This window comes from Trichoderma evansii (genome assembly GCF_050947405.1).
Source record: "Trichoderma evansii strain SZMC 28006 chromosome Unknown GGI43scaffold_7, whole genome shotgun sequence".
NCBI lineage: Eukaryota > Fungi > Ascomycota > Sordariomycetes > Hypocreales > Hypocreaceae > Trichoderma > Trichoderma evansii.
Window position 1 is genome coordinate 220,815 of NW_028145199.1, and position 20,603 is coordinate 241,417.

The 20,603-nt window shown below is 50.5% G+C and overlaps 5 protein-coding genes across 5 annotated transcripts; 3 read left to right on the top strand and 2 right to left on the bottom strand.

Annotated features, from left to right (window-relative positions):
- Positions 1–381: 381 nt before the first annotated feature.
- Positions 382–2,172, bottom strand: GGI43DRAFT_422166 (methyltransferase domain-containing protein; the record flags this gene model as incomplete). The annotated part of the gene is made up of 2 exons (XM_083208063.1): positions 382–1,867; positions 1,979–2,172. 2 exons carry the CDS (start codon positions 2,170–2,172, stop codon positions 382–384), a joined length of 1,680 nt encoding a protein of 559 aa, XP_083061535.1.
- A 757-nt stretch (positions 2,173–2,929) lies between these two features.
- Positions 2,930–3,719, top strand: GGI43DRAFT_382667 (t-SNARE; the record flags this gene model as incomplete). Its single annotated transcript, XM_083203269.1, has 2 exons — positions 2,930–2,973; positions 3,035–3,719. The coding sequence occupies 2 exons, from the start codon at positions 2,930–2,932 to the stop codon at positions 3,717–3,719; spliced, it is 729 nt and encodes a 242-aa protein (XP_083061536.1).
- A 267-nt stretch (positions 3,720–3,986) lies between these two features.
- Positions 3,987–6,068, bottom strand: GGI43DRAFT_341033 (GLE1-like protein-domain-containing protein). The gene is made up of 2 exons (XM_083202128.1): positions 5,092–6,068; positions 3,987–5,030 (listed from the first exon to the last, which is right to left on the bottom strand). The coding sequence occupies exons 1-2, from the start codon at positions 5,911–5,913 to the stop codon at positions 4,254–4,256; spliced, it is 1,599 nt and encodes a 532-aa protein (XP_083061537.1). The 5' UTR covers positions 5,914–6,068; the 3' UTR covers positions 3,987–4,253.
- Positions 6,069–8,745: 2,677 nt separating this feature from the next.
- GGI43DRAFT_341352 (mRNA-binding translational repressor SSD1) lies at positions 8,746–13,625 on the top strand. Its single transcript, XM_083202130.1, has 3 exons — positions 8,746–9,005; positions 9,209–13,082; positions 13,158–13,625. The coding sequence occupies exons 1-3, from the start codon at positions 8,852–8,854 to the stop codon at positions 13,195–13,197; spliced, it is 4,068 nt and encodes a 1,355-aa protein (XP_083061538.1). The 5' UTR covers positions 8,746–8,851; the 3' UTR covers positions 13,198–13,625.
- An 819-nt stretch (positions 13,626–14,444) lies between these two features.
- GGI43DRAFT_341419 (ferritin-like domain-containing protein) lies at positions 14,445–16,376 on the top strand. Its single transcript, XM_083202131.1, has 2 exons — positions 14,445–15,189; positions 15,254–16,376. The coding sequence occupies exons 1-2, from the start codon at positions 15,023–15,025 to the stop codon at positions 16,032–16,034; spliced, it is 948 nt and encodes a 315-aa protein (XP_083061539.1). The 5' UTR covers positions 14,445–15,022; the 3' UTR covers positions 16,035–16,376.
- Positions 16,377–20,603: the final 4,227 nt, after the last annotated feature.

Here is a 20,603-nt window from a genome sequence, read left to right on the forward strand (position 1 = left end):
TCCAAACTGGGGCTCTAATAATAAAGACTGTCTAAAGGCTATACTTTCAGTTTCTTCGAAAAACGCTCATCTATCTAGTCTTCTTCCTTCTGGTAGTAGAATGCCGCTCAGCCGTACCTCATCCCAACATTCGGCATTTGATATCCCGTATACCTCTGTATATAGCAATACCCCTCAATTCAAGCTACCCCATGCTTGAAACAGCTTATACTTGCAGTTCTCTGCGAGGCCTCCATTGGAGAATGAGTAAACATGCCACTCAATATATGCCATCAGTTCATGCTGCCGCAGTTTCAGTATGAATTGCACGATATTCCCAGCCCATCTCTTCCCCTTTTGTTAAATGTAATGCAAGCGCCTTCCGTTCTGTCCTCTTGACCTCTATGATTGAACCCCGTCCTTCTTAATCCCAACAACAACGAGATTCCGTGGACTCTCGCCATAGTCAAACACCGTCTCCACCCAGGCATCCTTGACAAGGTCTTTGTGCTCCTTTAGGAACGTCCACCGATCCGCCACAATGAGCGATTCCACTACCGCCGCACTCAGCGCCATCAGCGACCAAATGACGCAGACCTCCTTCTTGCGCGGCAGATACAGCGCCTCGTAATTCTCAATCTCCTCATCCGTGATGCCCGCCATCTTTTCATTCATCACTTCGGTATATTGCTTGTACTCGGTGCTCGTGGTCAGCTTCTCCACCGCTCCCCGCACGTAGGCCTTGAATGATGTGTAGCAGCTCTTGCGAAGCGACCCGATGACCACGGGATTCGTGCTCATGTTGAAAGGGGTCGCCTCTCTGTCTTTGTTGTCATCCTGTCCATTGCCGTCGTGCCACACGCGGCTCACGACGCCGCGGTCTAGGAAGATGCGTTGCAAGACAGCTCGAAAGAAGTGCCGAGTGAAGAAACCATCGCTCTCGACTCGAGTCCAATTCTGTGGTGCTTGACAGGCCATCATACGGGCTGTGATGTTGAGGCGAATGCCGCTGTCTTCGTAAGATGAGAACTGCTGGCTCATAGGGAAGCCCTGCGGATCTCGCTTTTCGGACTCACGGACGATCCGGCCGTTGAGAGCTTGAAGACTTGGTCGTAGATAGGCCTGCTTATAGGTTGGAGGCCCCAGTTTCTCTGTCATCAGATTGTAGCAGCAGCCGACAATTGCGACGGCTCGTATATCCGGATTCATGATGAGAGATCGAATTCCAAAGTGAGATAAGTTGCCACATGAATGAATAGAGACGGCCATCAGATTGAGGTCTTTTCCAGACTCGCCCTCAAGCTTCTTATGCTCGATGCTCTCTATAACCTCTGAGAGATCTCCACTGTCAAGTCTTCCTGAGATGTATTGAACACCGCCTTTGCCTTCTTCAGCCACATATTCGGCCTCTTGGACATTCATTGGCTGGAATTCAAAATTGTCCGCCCCCTCAACCTCTTGTACGGCGGCTCGGATAGCATCCTGATCCTTTTGCTGCTCCGGGGTGAGAGTTTCTTGGGCTTTAACCCACATCTTCTTATTCCTCATCATCTTTGGTCGAATCGCCAGCTTGGATGTTAGATCATATACTTTGGCTGCCGTGACATTGTGATCTCTGCCTTCCACGGCGACAACATGTCTGTTGTAAGGCTCACTGGCCAGTGCTCTGCCGAGATAATTCTGGCCGCTGCCAAAGTCTACAAAGTGGGATATCTCGCTCCCAGTCTCCTTTGAAATATCCTCTGAGAGGGTGTCGACATAATCTGCAAAGTTGACAACTTCGTGGATCTTTTTGGGTTTCATTCCCACGGACACAGACCTTGGCAGAACAGGTAGCTTTTGCTGCCGCGGTGCAAATTCTCTCCTCAAAGAGAGTCTCCTCAGCGCTCTGGCATAATCGATCAAACTCTCCGGTGGTTCCTGGCTCTCTTCGAAGCTAAGATTATCCAAATCATCTCTCAGAAAGAGATCAAGCAGCTTCATCGTGTCATAGGATAACAGAAACTCCTTCCATTCTTCAGGTAAGGCTGAGTGAAAAATACCCGGATCTGAGGTGAAAAAATCGAGGATGTGAACACCTCCGCAGAAGATTTGGAATATTTCAGTGTTTTGTACGAATTTTAAAAGAGCTTCGATGTACTCTTGCGGAGTAGCGAACTCCTCGCTGCACGGTAGCGGCCGAGAGGGTATCATGACTGTGTTGGTATTTTTCCTTCAGAGCAAAGCCGGCTTTACCCTGTATAAAATGGAGATAGATGCGGATAAGAAATTCCGTTGATATAGATAAAAAGAAGAAAACAAACGCTTTGTATCTTCTATTATGAATTATATCGCTGGCAGCTCTATACGAAGCGGGATGTGTTGGGCGCTGAAGAGTTTCGTAGCCTAAAATAAGAATCGGCTTAAGAAAAAATTGAAGTCGAAAATTGCTAGAATTTTTCCTTGTTAGGACAATTAGTCTAAGTGGCAAGTAATCAAAAGATGAAATCTTTTCTGATTCTTTCTTTTAAATAAACCGAATGAAAATCATATAATCATGATCGTCGACTGTATTTCGAATACGATTAAGCCGTTAAAAAGATGTAAATATTGGATATTCGCTCTTCTCATCTCATTCCTAGTACAATTTGTGGATGCTGTCCATTCGGTGTCCTCACCGGAGCCGTCGCGGTACGTACCGCCTCACCTTGGAGCCACACCTTGTTTCGCCAGTCGCAAGATTCCCTGCAACGTCATCCTTCATACCTCGAGCTTTGCTAGATCTTGGCCCAACTTTCAGCTTGGAATTAATTAGGGAGTTAGCCTGCGATTTCCTCTCCTTTTCCTTTTCATTTCTCTTTTATTTCTGATCTTTGTACATAATTCAATCCCTTCACGCTTTCATTCCAATCCAGCGCATACGGAATCTTGAGCTCATGCCTCTTGATCCACCATCCGCTACAGCAGGATGATGTCCTCAACAAACGAGGAGGACCCCTTCCTCCAAGTCCAACAGTACGCCGGTCCCCTCAAACATCCATTACTTTGCATTCTCTAACTGTATCACCCTTCACAGAGATGTCCTCAGCCAAATATCGTCTATCCGGCCGCTCTTCGCCTCATACCTTCGCATCCGCTCCCTCGCTTCATCACACACCTCTCCGGAACTGACATCCGCGCGCACCGAACTCGAATCAGCTTTGTCCGCCCTAACAGAAGATCTCGCCGACCTTGTAGCCTCCGTTCAAGCTATCGAGTCCAACCCCTCCCAGTTCGGCATCTCCGACCATGAGGCCTCACGCCGGAAGCGTCTCGTCCAGGAAGTCGGCGCCGAGATCCAGGATATGCGCGAGGAGCTCAACAAGAATATCGCCAGCCAAAGTGGTGGTAGTGGTGATTTGCCAGACCCGAGCTCCTTTGCGATCGGCGACGGCGATAACGGTGGCGATGCGTACACGGAGTTTGAGCAGCAGCAGCAGATGGACATTATGCAGGAGCAAGATAGACATCTTGATGGCGTATTCCATACAGTTGGCAACCTGCGCCGTCAGGCGGATGATATGGGGCGAGAGCTAGAAGAGCAAAACGAGATGCTGGAAGTGGTGGATGACTTGGCAGACCGGGTAGGCAACCGACTGCAGACTGGTATGGCCAAGCTGCAGTATGTGATGCGCAACAACGAAGATCGGCTGAGCAGCTGTTGCATCGGAGTTTTGATATTCGTTTTGATACTATTGCTGGTTCTTCTGTTGATCCTGTAATAGAGAGAGGGGAGCTGGGTTGGCTTCTTTGTTTCACTGTTTCATGCCTGGGAACTTTTCTTTGTGGAGAGATATTAAAAAGGAACAGAGGTCTTATAATGGGCGAATGAATACTGGGGTTAGGAGTTTTTCTGGCGGAATGGCTTCGTGCCAATTTATTATGGTTGATACATCCATGTACTTCCACGTCTATGTTTTCTATACATTTATTACGATCGGATGATGCAAGATAGAGCGAGGATAATGGGCATTTATTCTTTCATTATGCCCATAGCTTAAAAGGGACATTTCCAACGTGCAGAGAACGTCTCCTATGCAACTTGAATAGGTGACCATAAGGGTCCGTCGTAGATAGTTTATATAAACGTATATATGGATAGTATAACACATGCTCCGGCATGTCAATTTCCCTCTCCCAAACGCCGGTGCCTCTTTGTATTTGAAAACATGCATTATATCTTCCTGCTCTTAATCCTGATAAAATAAAAAGTGTGGTCATATGAAACGAGAAAAAAAGGAAACAAAGCGATTCCTTTAGCTTAGAACAAGACCTTCGGTGCGGAGTACCTCCACCATAGCTTGTAATGACAGTGCTGCGGATGCGTTCGCAGGCGCTCTCTTCGGAAAGTCAATCAACGCCAGGCGCAATGCCGCAATGGCCGCATTTCCGTAGAAATTCAAAAACCGCTGCTCGTGCCCTTCAATCATCGATCTTAAAACCACATATTGTGTATTCGAAGTTTCATTCGGTGGCGAGTTGACAATGCCAGCCAGCGCCTTCCAGTAGTTGACCGGCGGATATGGATTCGCCTTGGACGTCTTGCTAAAGTCGCGAAGAGAAATCGAAGCGAAGCCAGCTCCCAGGCCAGTCATTCTGTCGTTGTGAGCCTGCTCAGCGATGTACCCAGGGCCATCCTTTTTCCATCCTATGGCCAGTCTGCCCCTTTCGGTCTTGTCACTTCCCCTCAAGCCAAATAAGACCGGACATACGACTCGGAACTTGGCCATGAGGATGTCAATTAGTGATTCACCGCGCCATAGAAAATCTTTCTGAGAAAATATATGGGCGGTGAAAACACCGATTGGATCTGCAGCTTTGGGGTTGGCACTGCACTCGTTGATGAACTGGTTTATGATGCCCTTGGCGCAGATGTTTAAGAGGTAGATGAAGAGAGAAGGCAGCGTGTTATCGTTATTCGAGGCGCCTTCGACTGGCTGTCTTTGGCCTACGATGAACCGGCTTACTTCGATGGGAGCACTGGGGACTCTGCCCTCAAGAGATTCCTTCAACGCTGTTGTGATTTTTTGAATCTGTCATACATGTCAGGACTAAAAGCGCGTTTAAAGAAAAGTTATATGTGTAAAAACTTACGGGTTGCGCGTTGGCACCTTTGCCACCGGTAAGCTGTCCAATAGATACTCGAATTTCTCTTCGATAGGTTCCCATCTTGCCTTTGAGAGGTGACCCAGGCACCTTTGCTTCAGCCTGCAGCACCTGCCGTAGCCTCTTCAGTTCCTTGTGAATTTCGACATATCGCTCTGCCAAGGCATTTTTTTGTGCTGATAGAGAACCAGCCGCTGGAGCCTGGACTGCTGGAGCCTGGGCCGCGGGTGATGCCTGTGCAGGTGGTACCAAGCGATTCTCGGTTTTTGGCGCGCTACTTGCTTGAGTGGTGGGTGCAAAGGCATTATTCGTGGCTGGTTTATTTTGTCCTCCTAAAAATCCATTCACTTGAGGAATAGCTGCAGTTGCTGTCGGCTGTTGTTTAATTTCGGAAATTGGTTGTTTAATAGATTCCTGGGGTTTCGGAGGTTCTGGCTGAGGAGCTGGTGTTGGCTCTACCTTCTTGGGAGGCGCCGGCGCTGGCACAGGCTCTGGAGGAAGTTTTGGCACCGTCTTTGCCTTGAGTTCTCGAAGTCTCCGCTCTTCTTCAACAATAGCCGCCTCTGCTCTTAATCTCTCCTGCTCCTTGCGCTCCAACTCTAAAATCCGCTGATGTTCTTCTCGAAGCTCATGGAGCTCATAAACCCGAATGGCCGCTTCTCGTACGCGCTTATGCTCTGCCTGAGCGGCGGCGAGAGCGCTCTGATGGTTCAGCTCATTATTCCGACCATCATGAAGAAAGTTGGATAGTAGGCCGCTCTCAGGACTCGACAGCAATTGGCTCTTCCTCCTCGGAGGAGAATTGGTCATGGTCTCGTGGAGAATGGCGATATTAGAGATCGTTTAAGGCGATGGCATTTGCTGTTATTGGTTCGTGAAAATATCGACCAGGAATGATACGAGAAAAAAGAAGAGAAAAAGTACAGGCAACAATCCAATCGCTCTTTATGGGAAATTCTAGAACCCGCAAAGAAGAAATCGCCCGATCATCAGATGCAGAAGGATGGTTGTGGAAATCGTTGTTTTGATATCTCCAAGATTTGAGCCTTGTAGCTTTCCTTTCCACTTAAGGCGACAAGGGACTGCCAAGGTACGTACCGCGCCCGTCGCTCACACGTTAGTCAGGCGAAGAGCAGATGACGCGCCGGGACTCGCTGAAACGTAATCCCGATGATTACCGCGCAGGCTACGCTACTCCAAATGTAGACTTGGAGCTCACCGAGCATAGAAGCCTGGAGCGAGACCTTCAGACTAGGGTAGCAAGGGCCGGGATCTACGATTGACGCTCGTCTCATTTCGTGTAGGACGCATTCGCGAAACATGGATGCTTCGGCTGGCCTTCTCCAGATATCCAAAACAGATTATGCTGGCAAAGTACCCTGATATCATGCCCTGCGCTGGTTTGTTAGATAGTAGTATCACGTCTTGTCGTTCCCATAACCACGTGGCCCTATCATATTCGACTCCCTTATATCGTGGTGTATTATACTACAGAGGGTTGCTTTGGACGATTCGATGACAGAATTACGGAGTGCAGGCCGCAGTAGTATTACTCGTGCTAGCAGAAAGGTGCAAGCTACTATTATGGGGATGACTTGTCTTAGCTTCCGGTGGGAAAAAAAAGGGCCTGGTGCTCAACATCTTGTTTTTTTAACCCCGGCAACAGGAAAAAAGGCGCGCTAGATACCGTTTTGTAGTCGCATACATGACGAAAAAGACAAATGAAGAAACTTGGTTTCTAACACGTTGCGATGCCTTTTGTGCATGCCCAATAGAAACCCAACTGCAGGCCCTGTTCTTGAAATGCGCTGATAGAGGGCCTGGATCTGTATGCCACTCGATTTGGTCAATTGACCCCTGTATTTGTGGCGGCAGGGTTGTATATGCAGAGCGTACTGGTAACAGTCGACGTTAATCCATGCTACCCCATACTCTCTGTCTACCTGCTGTCCATGCTGAGATAGCACGATAATACGAAGCAGATCTGCCACTGCGAAGTAGTGTTTGCCAAAGAGAGATGCAGCACTGAGAAAGACGTCGCTGTTGTCAGCTCGATCGGAGCTAGCGAGTGCCATTTATGAACTACACACACCGGTTCTATTAATACACGGGAACTGACACAGGTCAACGGGCGTTGAACGCGTACAAGTGTATAATGCCCTAACTAAGGTGGCCATGATAGGGTCTGGGTGGACACAATGTCATTAGAATTTGGGGCTCGTATTAACGAGGGTGGGCAAGAGAGCGGTAGCTTCAGGGGCGGGTAGCAAAGTTGATAGCTACTAAAGCTCCATACGAAGCACTTGGTGCATCCATCTGGCGATAAGGCTTGTACTGCAGGCAGGCAGCTGGACATGGGGAGGAAAAAGGCCACTGATGACGACGGTGCTCCAGGACGTTCCATCTAGAACCAGGCATTTGAGCATTGAAACAGTCAGAAGGCTAATTAAAACACCGATAGCATACCGTTGATCATGATATCTGTTGTTTTTCCGCGGTGTCGTGTGACGCCGTGATGGGTTAGAATAGCGGGACACGGAGCGCTACGGCTGCGGCGCCAACAGCCCCAAGCAGGGGGGTCGAGAGTGAGTTGTGATGAGCGCGAAACGAGGGCGGATGCCGTTGTTTTGATATCAGCCGAACTGTGTGTGAGCTGCCCTGGGCCAGCATCCGCTCGGCTATGAGAGAATTGCAAGCCCTTTGTCGAGCAGCATTAGCACGAGGTAGCGGTCTCGTATCCGCACGAGGTGTAGTCCATAGGTCCGCTAAGACGTTTCTTGGCAAGGCGTACGAATCATATTATTTGTCGAGTCTAGACGGGTTACCGAATCCTGTCTTGATGTTTTCATAGCTTGCGAGGCTTGTCCGGCAGCTCAGCGAGAGGCCATTGAGTGCGCTGGGATGGATGCCACGAGGCAATTGCAGCAGAGAATGACGATTCCATCGCAAAGCATTGCATCGCCTCAATTACCCTCAGTCCTAGGCCGGCATTGTATTTCATACTGCATTGCATTACATTCCATTCCATTGTATCCCCACTCGTCGTCCATCTCAGCCGCCTCAGCTGCAGTAGCATCAATTGATCAATCAAGATCAAGATAAAGGGTGGTTTTACAGCGGCATGTCATGTCATCCAGTGCGTGTGGCTACAGACTTAAAGCACTGAATGGCCGCCACCACCTGCTGTAGCTCACGCCTTCTGTGGAGGTCTCGCCGTAGCGGTCGCAGCCGCGCTCCAGCCCCAGCCCAGGTGGCGTGCGCCAAACGCCTAGTGGTCAAGAGCGTCACTGCACCCCCATATTTTCGCCCCCCGGCCTTGGAGCTCCAGGTCTGCGTCCCCCAAAGCATCTGCTGCTAGCAGCATCCCTCTCTTCATCCTCCTCCCTCACAGCCTCTCGCAAGGAGCTGGACTTCCCATCTTCATCCCATCCATCCTCACCTTCTCTTCTCATTTCCCATCTGCTTTGCACTGTCTGCCCGACTCCTTCCTTTCCAACGCTCCTTGGCTCTGCCGAGCTCGCTTGAATCCACTGCATCGACCGTCCTTTGGCAAAATCTGTCCTTGTCCACGGGGGCCTGCCACTGTCTCTAAGAGCCGAACTTTGACCACGAAAACGAGGATCACAACAACAAGAACCACATCGCACACACTTCCCACGGCAACTCCATCGCCAAACCCCCCTCCAGCATCACTCACCAGTAGCCCGCACCCGACGTGCACCTTTCCACTGCCGTTTGCCTGCCCGCCATGGAGCAGCAGCAGCAGCAGCCGCAGCAACAAGCTGCCCAGCAGCATCCCGCCGGTGGTGTTCATGGGCCGGCTGGTCGCAGGCTGCACATTGCGCATCGAAGGAGCCCATCTGAGCTGACGCCGCTCATGAGCATGTTTGCCAATCCAGGAAGTAAGCTACCGCTGTTTTCTCTTCCCTTGTTTTCTTGATGCTTGGCCTGCTGTCGCAGCTATTTTGGCCGCTGCCCTTGTTGCCGCATTTCGAGGCGGCGCGGGGCAACGCGGTTGCTGATCCACGACCCCTTGCATCCGCAGCATGGCAAAAACCTTCATCGAGTCTGTGACCCTTGAGTGCTAAAGCGTGCGTGCCCACAGTGGAACAACTTGCAATTCAGCAACAGATTGAGCTCCTGCAGCAACAGCAGCAGCAAATCCAAGCCACCCACCAGCAGTATGTCAACATGGGCATGATGCCTCCGGGCCAATCCATCGGCCCCGGCGGTCCATTCAATCCTTTGCAGCCCATGGGCAATGCCTTCCAGTTCCCTAATCAGATCCCTCAACAAAATGTTTCGCTGGGCCCTCCATCCCAGCCCCTCTCACATCGCCGTAATCAGTCGGCTCTGCCCAACATGGGCATGGGTCCGCCGCCCGCCCCATCCTCAGGAGCTTCCGGATCAGCTTTTGGAAACTTTGAGGCTCCGGGAACGCAAGGGCGCGAGAACGCTGGTTCCCGAGGTGGCCGCGGAGGCGGTGCCGGCGGCGGCCATCAACGACGACACTCTTTGGCCTTGGCTGACGCCAAGAAGGCTGCTGAACTTGCACAGCAGAAGCGAACAACCTCTGGATTCCAGTTCCCCGCCGCTGGGGCACCGGCATCTGACAAGCCAGAGGACGAGAACAGACCTGGTTCCCAGTCCGCTCTCGACGTTCCTGTGACTCAAGGATCTACACGAGGAGGCCGCGGTGGCCATGGCCGCAGCCAGAGCATGGCTGTCAACGGCCGCGGAGGGGGCCTACGCAGCAGTGCCTTCAACACCAACCCCTCCGAAGGTGGCAACGATTTCCAACGCCGTGGCGGTCACGCCCGTACAAACTCCAGAAACTATGAGGGCAATTGGCGTACCCAAGGCCAGAGCCAGGACCAGTCCGGCAACATTGGCCAAAGCCAGGGCTTCCAGCCCGGTCACCGCTCCCGTGGCTCTGTCAATCAGTCCATGTCTGGAATTGGAGGCTTTCAGTACAACCCTAACCAAGCTCCGGTCCTTCCGCTTGGTGGACAGATGATGATGCCTCAGATGTATGGCCAACAACTCAACCCTATGCAGCTTGGTCAGCTGCAGGCCTTGCAAGCTGCGCAGATGAATAGCCAGCAGTTCCAGGGTCTTCAAGCTTCGCAGCATGCTGGACAGCTGGGTGGCCAGCAACAGCAACAGCAGCGAAAGACTCTTTTCACCCCTTACCTCCCTCAAGCTACTCTTCCTGCCCTGCTTGGAGATGGCCAGCTCGTTTCTGGTATTCTCCGAGTCAACAAGAAGAACCGTAGCGATGCTTACGTCACTACTCTTGATGGCCTTTTGGATGCCGACATCTTTATCTGTGGTAGCAAGGACCGCAACCGTGCCCTCGAGGGCGACTTGGTGGCTATTGAGCTCCTCGACGTCGACGAAGTTTGGGGCCAAAAGCGAGAAAAGGAAGAGAAGAAGAAGCGAAAGGACATCACTGACACTCGCTCTGGCTCAACCAACCAGGGCAGCCAATCCGCTGGACAAAACGACGAAAGCAATACCCCCGAGGGAGGAATCCGTCGTCGTGGTAGTCTTCGCCAGCGACCCACGCAGAAGAAGAACGACGACGTTGAAGTCGAAGGCCAGAGTCTTCTCCTCGTTGAAGAAGAGGAAATCAATGATGAGCAGAAGCCATTATACGCCGGACATGTCGTCGCTGTCATTGAGCGTGTTGCCGGACAAATGTTTTCGGGTACCCTGGGCCTGCTCCGACCCAGCAGCCAGGCTACCAAGGAGAAGCAAGAGGCTGAGAGAGCCGCTCGCGAAGGCGGCAACTCTCGTTCAAATGATAGCCGCCAGCAGGACAAGCCCAAAATTGTCTGGTTCAAGCCTACTGATAAGCGTGTTCCCCTGATTGCTATTCCCACGGAGCAGGCGCCTCGTGATTTCGTTGAGAAGCACCAAGACTATGCTGATCGCATCTTTGTTGCGTGCATCAAGAGATGGCCCATTACTTCTCTCCATCCCTTCGGAACACTGGTGGAGCAGCTGGGACGCATGGGCGAACTTAAGGTGGAGACCGATGCGCTGCTGCGCGACAACAACTTCGCCTCTGACGAATTCTCGGATGCGGTTTTGCGCAGCATCGGTCTTCAAGATTGGTCCCTTGCGCAAGAGGACGAAGCGGCTATTGCTGCACGCCGTGACTACCGCGATGAGAAGGTTTTCACTATTGACTACAATGGTGTCGCTGAGCTCGGAAATGCTGTGCATGTCACTTCCCGCCCTGATGGCAAGATTGACATTGGTATTCACATTCCTGACGTCGCCCACTTTGTCAAGCCTAACTCTCTCGCTGATCGCGAGGCAAAGAAGCGAGGCACTGCTGTCCACCTCATCAACCGCTTCTGCCCGTTGCTGCCACCGAAGTTGTCCAGCGAACTCTGCTCTCTCGAGCCAGGCGAGGACCGTCTTACCATCAGTATTGTGTTCACCGTGAACCCGGTCAATGGCGCCGTGGCTGAAGGCGATAGCTGGGTGGGCAAGAGTATCATCAAGTCCGCCGGCAAAGTATCGTTGAGCGATATGGACAAGGCCTTGACCGACGCTTCCACTTTTGATAACGCGACTGTTCCAGTCAACACCATTCAGATTCTGCAAGCTGTAGCTCAAAAGTTCCGGGAAGCCCGTCTGGGTGCTGGCAGCGAGCCCATCGCCCCCCTCCGTTTATTGCAGCAACTGGATGATGAGAACAACCAAGTGCAACACAACATCTTTGACTCTACCGATGCTTTGGAGCTTGTCGAGGAGCTCATGCATAAGGCCAACAGCTATGTGGCTCAGCGCCTGGTAGAGGGCCTGCCCGATAAGGCTCTGCTCCGTCGCCAGGCTGCCCCCAACTCACGACGCCTGCAGACGTTTGTCGAGCGCATGACAGCCCTGGGATACGACATCGATGCCTCTGGAAGCGGGGCGCTCCAAAACAGCCTCTTCAAGGTAGACGATGCTGACTTGCGCAAGGGTATGGAGACTGTTCTCCTCAAGTCGATGCAGCGAGCCAAGTACTTCATTTCTGGCAAGACTGCCAAGATCGTGTGGCCTCACTACACCCTTAACCTCCCCCTCTACACTCATTTTACAAACCCTACTCGCCGTTACGCAGACATCATTGTTCACCGACAGCTGGAGGCTGTTCTTTCCGAGGGCAAGATTGAGTTTTCAGATGACATGGAAAATCTTGTCAAGACTGTCGAGGCTTGCAACACCAAGAAGGACTCGGCTCAGAACGCACAAGAGCAGAGCATTCACATCGAGTCATGCCGTACTATGGATAAGAAGCGCCAAGAGGTTAATGGCGACCTTATTGCTGAGGGTATCGTCCTCTGCGTGTACGAGTCGGCTTTCGACGTGTTAATTCCTGAGTGGGGCTTCGAGAAGCGAGTCCACTGTGATCAGCTGCCCCTGAAGAAGGCAGAATTCAGAAAGGAAAAGCGCGTTTTGGAGCTTTATTGGGAGAAGGGTGTCCCCAGCTCTGCCTATGTGCCTGAGGATGAACGGCCCAAGGCTGCGGCATCCATGAGGATGTCAAATGCGCTAGCTGCTGCCCGACAGGCAGAGGAAGCCGAGCGGGTGAAGAAGGAGAGAGAAGAAGCCGCACGAAAGCAGACTGATACTGGAACAATCTCTACGGACGATGTCGACGCTCTGTTTGACGATGATGAGGACGATGACAACACCTCAGACGTGACTGAGGCTATGGCGGGAGTATCCCTTGCCGAGCGACCTACCCAGAGCGTACCTGGATCACCAGCACGATCGGCATCCAACGCTGGAGCTCTGCACCGCACTCGATCCGATTCTAAGGTTCCTGTTACAGAGGCCGTAGAGACCCGACTGACAAACAAAGAGAAGTATCTCAAGCTGTTTACGCTACGGGAAGAGGGTGGAGATTACATCCAAGACGTGACGGAGATGACCCGTGTACCAATCATTTTGAAGACGGATCTTACCAAGAGCCCGCCGTGAGTACCACCCTTTTACAACCGCCGCGTTGATCATTTAAAATGCTAGTTTTGCTAACGTGCCATTACTAATAGATGCCTGACCATCCGGTCTCTGAACCCATACGCCTTGTAATGGGGGTAAACCCTTAAAGGGGATTGCAAATAACGGGGAGATAAAGAGAGAAAGCAAGCAGTTGGCAGATTGATGTAATCGGTGATGGTTATAAGGCAGTCGGCCGAGTATAGTTGCTTGTTATAGCAGTGATGTGTGGTGTATATTTATTTATTATCTGGCACACGGTAAAGCGAATCGGCAAGAAATACCTACGCCGGCAGCCACGTAATGGTTATTAAGGCGACGCATCTCATGTAATGGCAAAAGCATTGATGTAATGGAAGAGACTTGTGCAGGAGATGGAGCAGAATGAGATATGATTGATATGTACTGTTAGCCGAAAGGACGGGGTGAAGATACGACGAGCATTGCTAACGCGCGCGCTTGGGCACCTTTGTACATGTATGAATATGTTAATGTGATGGCTGATAGATGCATGTGTCAACCTGTGACTAGATTCTAATGGATTGGCCGGCTGATGGGATCCCGAGACAGTTGAAACATTTCTCGAGAAACATCCATGCTCTACCGGGTTGGAAACGCCTGGAGTTATGGAGAGGGCAAGCAGTGGAGCTGCCAAGAGAAGGCTATCTTGTGTCAACTTGGCGACACACAGGCAGGCCTCTGTGATTGGTTAGTCAGGTGTGCCAGGATTCCGGCGCGCTCTAAAGGAAAACGGTCTTTGCTAAGAAACTGACAGTTGTTGATGGTATATCTGCTCTAGCAAGAGTGCTAACTGTATAAAATATTATACGCATACCTGAAGATTCTCCGGTTTCCGTACCTTCTCTATATAAACTCACCGCGTCAACTCACGTGCTAGATGACTGAGGTGTTGCAAGTAATATCTATCAGAGAAGAGCGCTAGCTAAAATCAAATTGTGATGTTCCAACATCCATAGACGCCCAAAAAGTCACGATAACGAAGCTTGCGCTTGGTGTGGGCGCTTTTGCATGCCGCTGCTTCATCGTGCGACATGAGCTCTCTCTCCGTTGTGATGACGCACGCGCTAACGATAATACCAGGCGCGCACAAACCGGTCCGTCCTCCCCTCAACGAAATACGGAGCGAGCTTGTCCAGCAAAAGAGGAAATGAAAAAGAAGGAAACAATTAAAGTTAAAAGCCAGCCCGGTCGCATTTGGCCCCTCTTCTGGCGGAAGAGATTGCCTCCGGGTCACTGATTTTGCGCATGTATCATGTTTGTTTCGGACCATGGACTGGGCGCTGCTCAAAGGGAGCTAAATGAGCCGGGGTCCTGCTGGAATAGCTGGGGGCAGCTGGGGGTAGCTTCGCTTGTGAGAGGTTCCGGACTCGTTCTCGGGGCCTAGGGGCAGAGCTTGAGGCTCGGATCCGTCCATTTGGGGTTTTCAGAGAAACTGAGGCCTAGAAACGGATCCCCATGGAGCCGCCAAGGCGGTTTGTTCCACGTTGCGGTGGCCCCTTGGGCTTATTATCCTCTCTTACACCCGACTGGGTAATTAGCTGGCGACCTCCAAAAAATAATCAACCAGCTGGATCTGGATATAAGTCTGTTGGCGCGCTCTTTGGATACTTCTTTCTTTTCTCTTGATCTTCATCGTTTCGCTCCGATCCGTCTCTCATTCCTTTCTTTTATCTTACTTGGGTTGTCAAAAAGCGCTGGCCTGCTTTTGCTGGTATACCCTTCGTTAATATTCTATTCTACTCTCTTGACTCGATCTTTCACCTATTTTCCTTACGTTTATTCTTACCGCATAACTGCACGGCTGGACCATACTTTGACGATTAACCCCCCTGTCGAGAACAAATAAAAAACGAAAGAGACGCAAAAGAAAAAAATTCGACAAGAAAATATTATCAAGATGCCTTCTCTCAGAACCGCCGCAATCTCTCTGCTGGCTGCTACTGCTGCCGCACTTCCCTCGATGCCCAGGTTGACTGCCCGCCAATTGCAGTATCACGATGTTGCCAAGAGGCAAAATGCTGCTGCCCAGGCTCTTGGACTCAATGACTTTGATATTCTGCAATTGTAAGTTTCGATACTAGTAATGAGACGTCTGAAGATGGGCAAAATTACTGACACTTTTTCGTAGCGCCTTGACCTTGGAGAACCTCGAAAATGCTTTCTATCAACAGGGCTTCGCCAAATTTCCTGCCTCTGATTTCACTGCTCTCGGCCTCAGCGATACTCAAATCAAGGATCTGACGCAGATTGGCTTCACCGAGTCTCAGCACGTTATTGTTCTCCAGTCTGCGCTCGCGCAGTCCGGCATCCAGCCCGTCGCGCCTTGCACTTACAACTTTGGCTTCACTGACGCCGCCGGCATGGTCGCAACTGCCGCCATTCTTGAGAACGTCGGTATCTCAGCCTACCTTGGCGCTGCCCCCTTGCTGGCATCCCCGGCTCTTCTTGGTGTTGCTGGCTCGATTCTCACCATTGAGTCTCGTCACCAGAGCTCCATCCGCGTCTTTAGCAACCAGGAGGCCGTGCCGCAAGCTTTTGATGCCCCTCTCGGCCCAAAGGCAGTCTTTTCTCTCGCTGCCCCATTCATCGCATCTTGCCCAACTGGCTCTAACCTCAAGCTCACTGCTTTCCCTACTCTCAGCTTGGCAAGCCCCACCGAGACCACGACCGTCAACTCAGTTCTGAAGCTCCAATCCTCTGCTTCTGCCGGCGGCAAGTTCTGCGCCTTTACCTCTGGTGGCGTTGTTGGCGGCACCATGTTTACTCCCTTCACCGAAGCCGATGGCTGCACGGTTCCCGAGGGAGTTGCCGGCATCACTTATCTCTCGCTGTCTAGCTCGGCTCCTTTGACAGGTGCTCTGACAGACGATATTACTGTTGCTGGTCCTATTGCCATTACGGTGTCATAGAGGCGATGAGGACAAAGAGTCCGGGGTTTTAGGGGACAAAATTAGGAAAAGAATTTCGAGTCAAATTTATTTTTAATTTATACAACACTTTACTTTTCTCTTCATTTCATCTTTTCCCACATAGTATATCGCTGATATAGCCAGACATGTGTGTAAATTATACACCAAAAAAAATAAAGGAATATATTGATACCCAAGTTTTGATACGCGGCATCTTCTTTTGACTTATTTTGCATTCTTTCAATCATATGCATTTGTTCCTCCAAAAGTAAGCGCATACATAGATTGATATTATCATACCTCAATCTCAAACACTCCTTAGCAGCCTAACTAGCACCAAGACATTCACACAGATCTCATCTCACCTGTCATCTCAGGAGCCAGGGGGTGCCTCTCGGATAACCTTGAGATGAAACATCCGTGGCAACGCACGCAAGTAGCGCCTCCATACGCAACATGACAATCCCTGCTCCACCAAAAAGGCTTGTCTACTACGGCGAGCCAATAACAGGCCCTTGTCCTTTGTATGCTTTCCCACTGTCAGTCTCATTTAGTAGGCAGGCGATATGGCCAGATAGTACGCTTCTTTCAATCTTAGGGCCATCAAATCACCGCCAGGATATATACTTACCCTTTACATCCTATGTAAAAGAGCCTTCTGCATCCTACAATACTTCTTTTGGATCACATTAATACTGCCATAAAAAAAGGCCACCTGAAACGCAAACTTCTTGAGATCTTGCTAAGTTTGTTTGCTATGCACTGCCTCTGGAAGCTTTCGCTCACCGAGGACCTTCTCACTTCCTCCGACAGCTGATTACGCCCCCCTCTTCCCCAGCCCATAATATTATACTCATCAGCCACGAGTAAAATACCCTTTTTTTGAATGCTTGGCTTCCCAGTATTCTTTTTTATAGACACAAATCTCCTCATCAGATGAGATCTAACATAAATTGTGAGAGTCAAAAATAGTAATTGATTCCTTCTCTCCGCCGACTCCCCCCCAAAGAATACCTCTTACTCTATGGTGTAAACCCTCTGTGGAATATTATAGAAATGTCAACGCAGTACAGGGTGGTATCTAAAGAGGCTATCCATGACGATGCGGACTTTTCTTGCTTATTTATCTTGCTAAATTTGTTTGTTATGCTTGTTTTATTAAGCATTTAATGTGGCGTATCAAAAGGGCCTGGCATTGATGTAGTCTTGAGCCTTCGTCCAGGCAGATTTCTCATTTGGTGGTAATGAGGCTGCATCCAGCGTCTGCACACCCTGGTTAAGAGCGCTAACGAAGTCAATGGCGATGCGGAAATCTTCTGGGAGCGCCTCTGATAATGGCACGAATGTATCAGGGAATGCGTCTAGTCGAGCAGCTCGGGCCTCCTTATCGTCTGAGGGTTCATCTTCGTCAAAGAAGGTCAAAGTGGCAATACCAAGTCCAATATGAGGCTCTTGTGAGAAAGGAAGCCTAGAAAAAGTTAGCAATCGAGATTTCAAATACAAATTATATTGAAAGGCAGCAAGGGGATTGACATACTTCTGACTGATTTCGAGCTGATCAGCCCTATCGCGCTTACACTGGCCATACATGAACATGGACGCCACAATTGCTTCGATCAAGTCTCTGTCAGTTTCGCGAACCGTCGTAGATAGCCCGCGGAATCCCAATAAGCTCTTGTTCAAGGGTCCGGTGTATCCAAACACTTGGTGTCTCAACTTCAACAGTGAAGCACATTGACTAATAAGAATCACGCTCGACTTTTCATCATCAGTTCCCTTGCGGGGCATACCAGGTGCGCCTTCAACATATTTGCCGCTCAGAAGTCCAAATCGCAATAGTTCGAATGCCAATAGAGCAGCCTCGTCGATACCTGGTACATCAGGACCGTCCTCCGTTGCGTCCTTGATGGCAATGAGCGTAGTCGCTAGGGCATTACCCCAATTCGTCAACTTGTGTGAATCGTCCACATAGCCCCTGAGATGGAGGAAGCGCCAGATGGCGACCGATACCACCATATCAGTGCTGTCGATGCCGCGGATGGGCTTTTCCCTGGAAATTGTCTTCTCGACAAAGTCTTGGTTTGCAAGTGCAAGCACCTCCAAGTACACCGGGCCGGCAAAATCTGCTGGGTAGAAGTGACGTAAGTCTTTCTCCTTGACATCCCAGGTTCCTACCCGTTGTGAGGGGGGTGGTTGAGTAGAGCGATGGTTGAAAGTGTACGAGTAGTTCGGATCGAACCAAACTTTCATTGTGATGTCCTTGTGGCCAATTCCCCTGTGAACTCGGGGAATGATGAGACCAAGGGCTTGCTCTTTGATCGGAAGGATTTGACTGGTGACGAGCTTCTTGTACTCATCAGAAGCAGTACCATCCAGAGTCGGTAAGACAAGGATCTGCCCGTGTGTTATTCCGTTCAAGATACGAGCACCGATAAGGCCCGTGTTGAGATAGTGAAATAGCTCTGCGGGCATCTGGAGGCCGAGGTATTCATGGTTGTCTTGTGTGAGCCTGTCAAAGTCGTGAACTGTGACCTCACCACTCTCAGAAATATAGATAAAGTGGTGGACTGCCATTCTGGCTTTGCGGTACTTGTCCAGCCAGTTGGGATCCTTTGCTTGCAAGATGTCGTTAAATGAGGCGCAAGCGCTGACCACAGCCTTATCTGAGGTCCGCAGGATGTTAACTGCCTCCGCAATGGTAAAAGGGGCCGGGTAGATGGATGTGTCTTGCAGTGGCGGGAATGTAGGGAGAAACGAGGTCCCTGTCATAAGCATGGCATCGATGAACATGGATTCATTGACTCCGAGAGCACGCATAACCCTCTTCTTTGAGATTGCGGTCACAGTTCCGGCATTCCAGTCAAAGTTTCGAATGATTGAGTCTTGAATAGGGTATAGAAGTAGCTCCTGAGAACCCATGACGCCGGCGCATTGATCCGAGTCGATCATATCAAAATAGGCAAGCTTTTTAGCGTTAGACTTGGCTGCTTGTGTTATAAAGAAAGGAAGATGGGTGCGCAACGAACCTGAGCACAAGCGTTGTAGGGAGGCACCAAAAAGTGCAGCCCTCTTTCTTTCAAAATGCTTTGGAAGAGAGGATATAGATTCTGAAGACGAAAGGCGCCTTTTCCCACGATTCAGTCAGTATGTCTATTTCTGTGCTGGCTCAAAAAAAAGAGGTATACCTGGGTTGGCTCCAAAGGCAGCAACAGCCTGCTCGGCCTCAGTCTGCGAGTACAGCTCCCATGCCTGATCCGTCTTCTGATTCGCAGCACGTCCACGCTTTAGAGTGATCTCATCTTGTCCAATTAAGGATTGGCCATCAAAGATGAAAAAGGGGGTAATCCGATGCTTATCCCAGAGGTCAAGATTTTGCCGGATATGAATATGGATGCCCGTCAAGCCTCCGAGTGCAGGAAGCAAAGGCTCATGAGAAGGATCGGTATCCAGGAGGAGACTCAGGTAGTAAGAAGCATCGATAGCAATGGAGCAGTCTTCAAGCTCGGAAATGTTGTAGGTGCTATTACTGGGACATTAGCACAGAATTCCCATTTGCTAGTGAAATAGAGTCGGCATACCTGGCCTGGCCATTGATCCAGGAATCCTCCACAAGGACTATGATAGAAATTAGCGTGCGTTTCTTTCTATAGTCGAGATATATTTGGAGCGAAATTGTTGGGAGCATGGGGCATGGACACGATATCCCTGGTGTGGCAACTTCCTGAGAGAACACTGCAGCTCATAGTGCTGGCCCAATCTGCCAATTGAGCCGCCACGCAGCATGAAAAAGCAAGGTAGGCACTTGAATGTTGCTGTAATATCCCATAGAGGCCCACAGCGACGATCCGAAGAGTCGCGGGATCCAGATCGTGCCCGCCACAAGTAGCGCAAGTATAGTCACGAGCAAGACCACATGCGTTTCGCCGAGCTCGGCGCTGGCCCTGCAGAAGTCAAGAAAAGACTTACAAGGCATCTCGAATAAATCCTCCTCAGATCAAGCAGCTTTACGGTTATCGGGTTCGGTATGCGACTCGGAGCGGCGAGGTGGTGGGTGGGCTGATTGAAGACAAGGCTGAGAATCACCGGCTACCAAAAAGAAGAAGCGGAAACGAGACAGCAAGGAGCGGGTGTAATTGGTCGGATGTGTCGTCGACTTTATAGGATCGAGAGTTCGGCAAGGTGTCGGTTCGAAGAATGAAAGCTTCTTTGAGAGTTTCCTAGTGCATGTGCCACAATGCAAGCCGGAGAGGGAGGAAAAGGTACGGCCAAAGAAGGCTCGTTGGAGGACAGCAAACAAAGGCTGGAGGATGAAAGGCTGCGCCAAGGCTGGGCCAAAGCACGCTTTCCTGTGACAAACAAACTGACAACTTCCCCAGCAGCCGCGTCCGAGAAAAGCGTTGATCGAGAGTCGGCCCTGCGAGAGGGAAGCAGAGCTGTCGTTGTGGAGGGACAAAAAAAAAAGGACGAGGCGAGTCAATAAGGTATAGACAGTTCCAGAGTGGTCGCTGCACGGTGGAGATGCAAAGGTAAGCGCACACGGCAGAGGGAGGTTTACTCTGGCTAATCCAG

What these genes read in the sequence shown, in the direction of transcription:
- GGI43DRAFT_341033 (XM_083202128.1), bottom strand. Translation starts at nt 5,913, where the DNA reads ATGACCAATTCTCCTCCGAGGAGGAAGAGCCAATTGCTGTCGAGTCCT. An exon ending in AAGGTGCCAACGCGCAACCC is followed by an intron (nt 5,031 to 5,091) that starts GTAAGTTTTTAC and finishes CATGTATGACAG; the next exon opens with ATTCAAAAAATCACAACAGC.
- GGI43DRAFT_341352 (XM_083202130.1), top strand. Translation starts at nt 8,852, where the DNA reads ATGGAGCAGCAGCAGCAGCAGCCGCAGCAACAAGCTGCCCAGCAGCAT. An exon ending in CATGTTTGCCAATCCAGGAA is followed by an intron (nt 9,006 to 9,208) that starts GTAAGCTACCGC and finishes GCGTGCCCACAG; the next exon opens with TGGAACAACTTGCAATTCAG. An exon ending in GATCTTACCAAGAGCCCGCC is followed by an intron (nt 13,083 to 13,157) that starts GTGAGTACCACC and finishes CATTACTAATAG; the next exon opens with ATGCCTGACCATCCGGTCTC.
- GGI43DRAFT_341419 (XM_083202131.1), top strand. Translation starts at nt 15,023, where the DNA reads ATGCCTTCTCTCAGAACCGCCGCAATCTCTCTGCTGGCTGCTACTGCT. An exon ending in GACTTTGATATTCTGCAATT is followed by an intron (nt 15,190 to 15,253) that starts GTAAGTTTCGAT and finishes ACTTTTTCGTAG; the next exon opens with CGCCTTGACCTTGGAGAACC.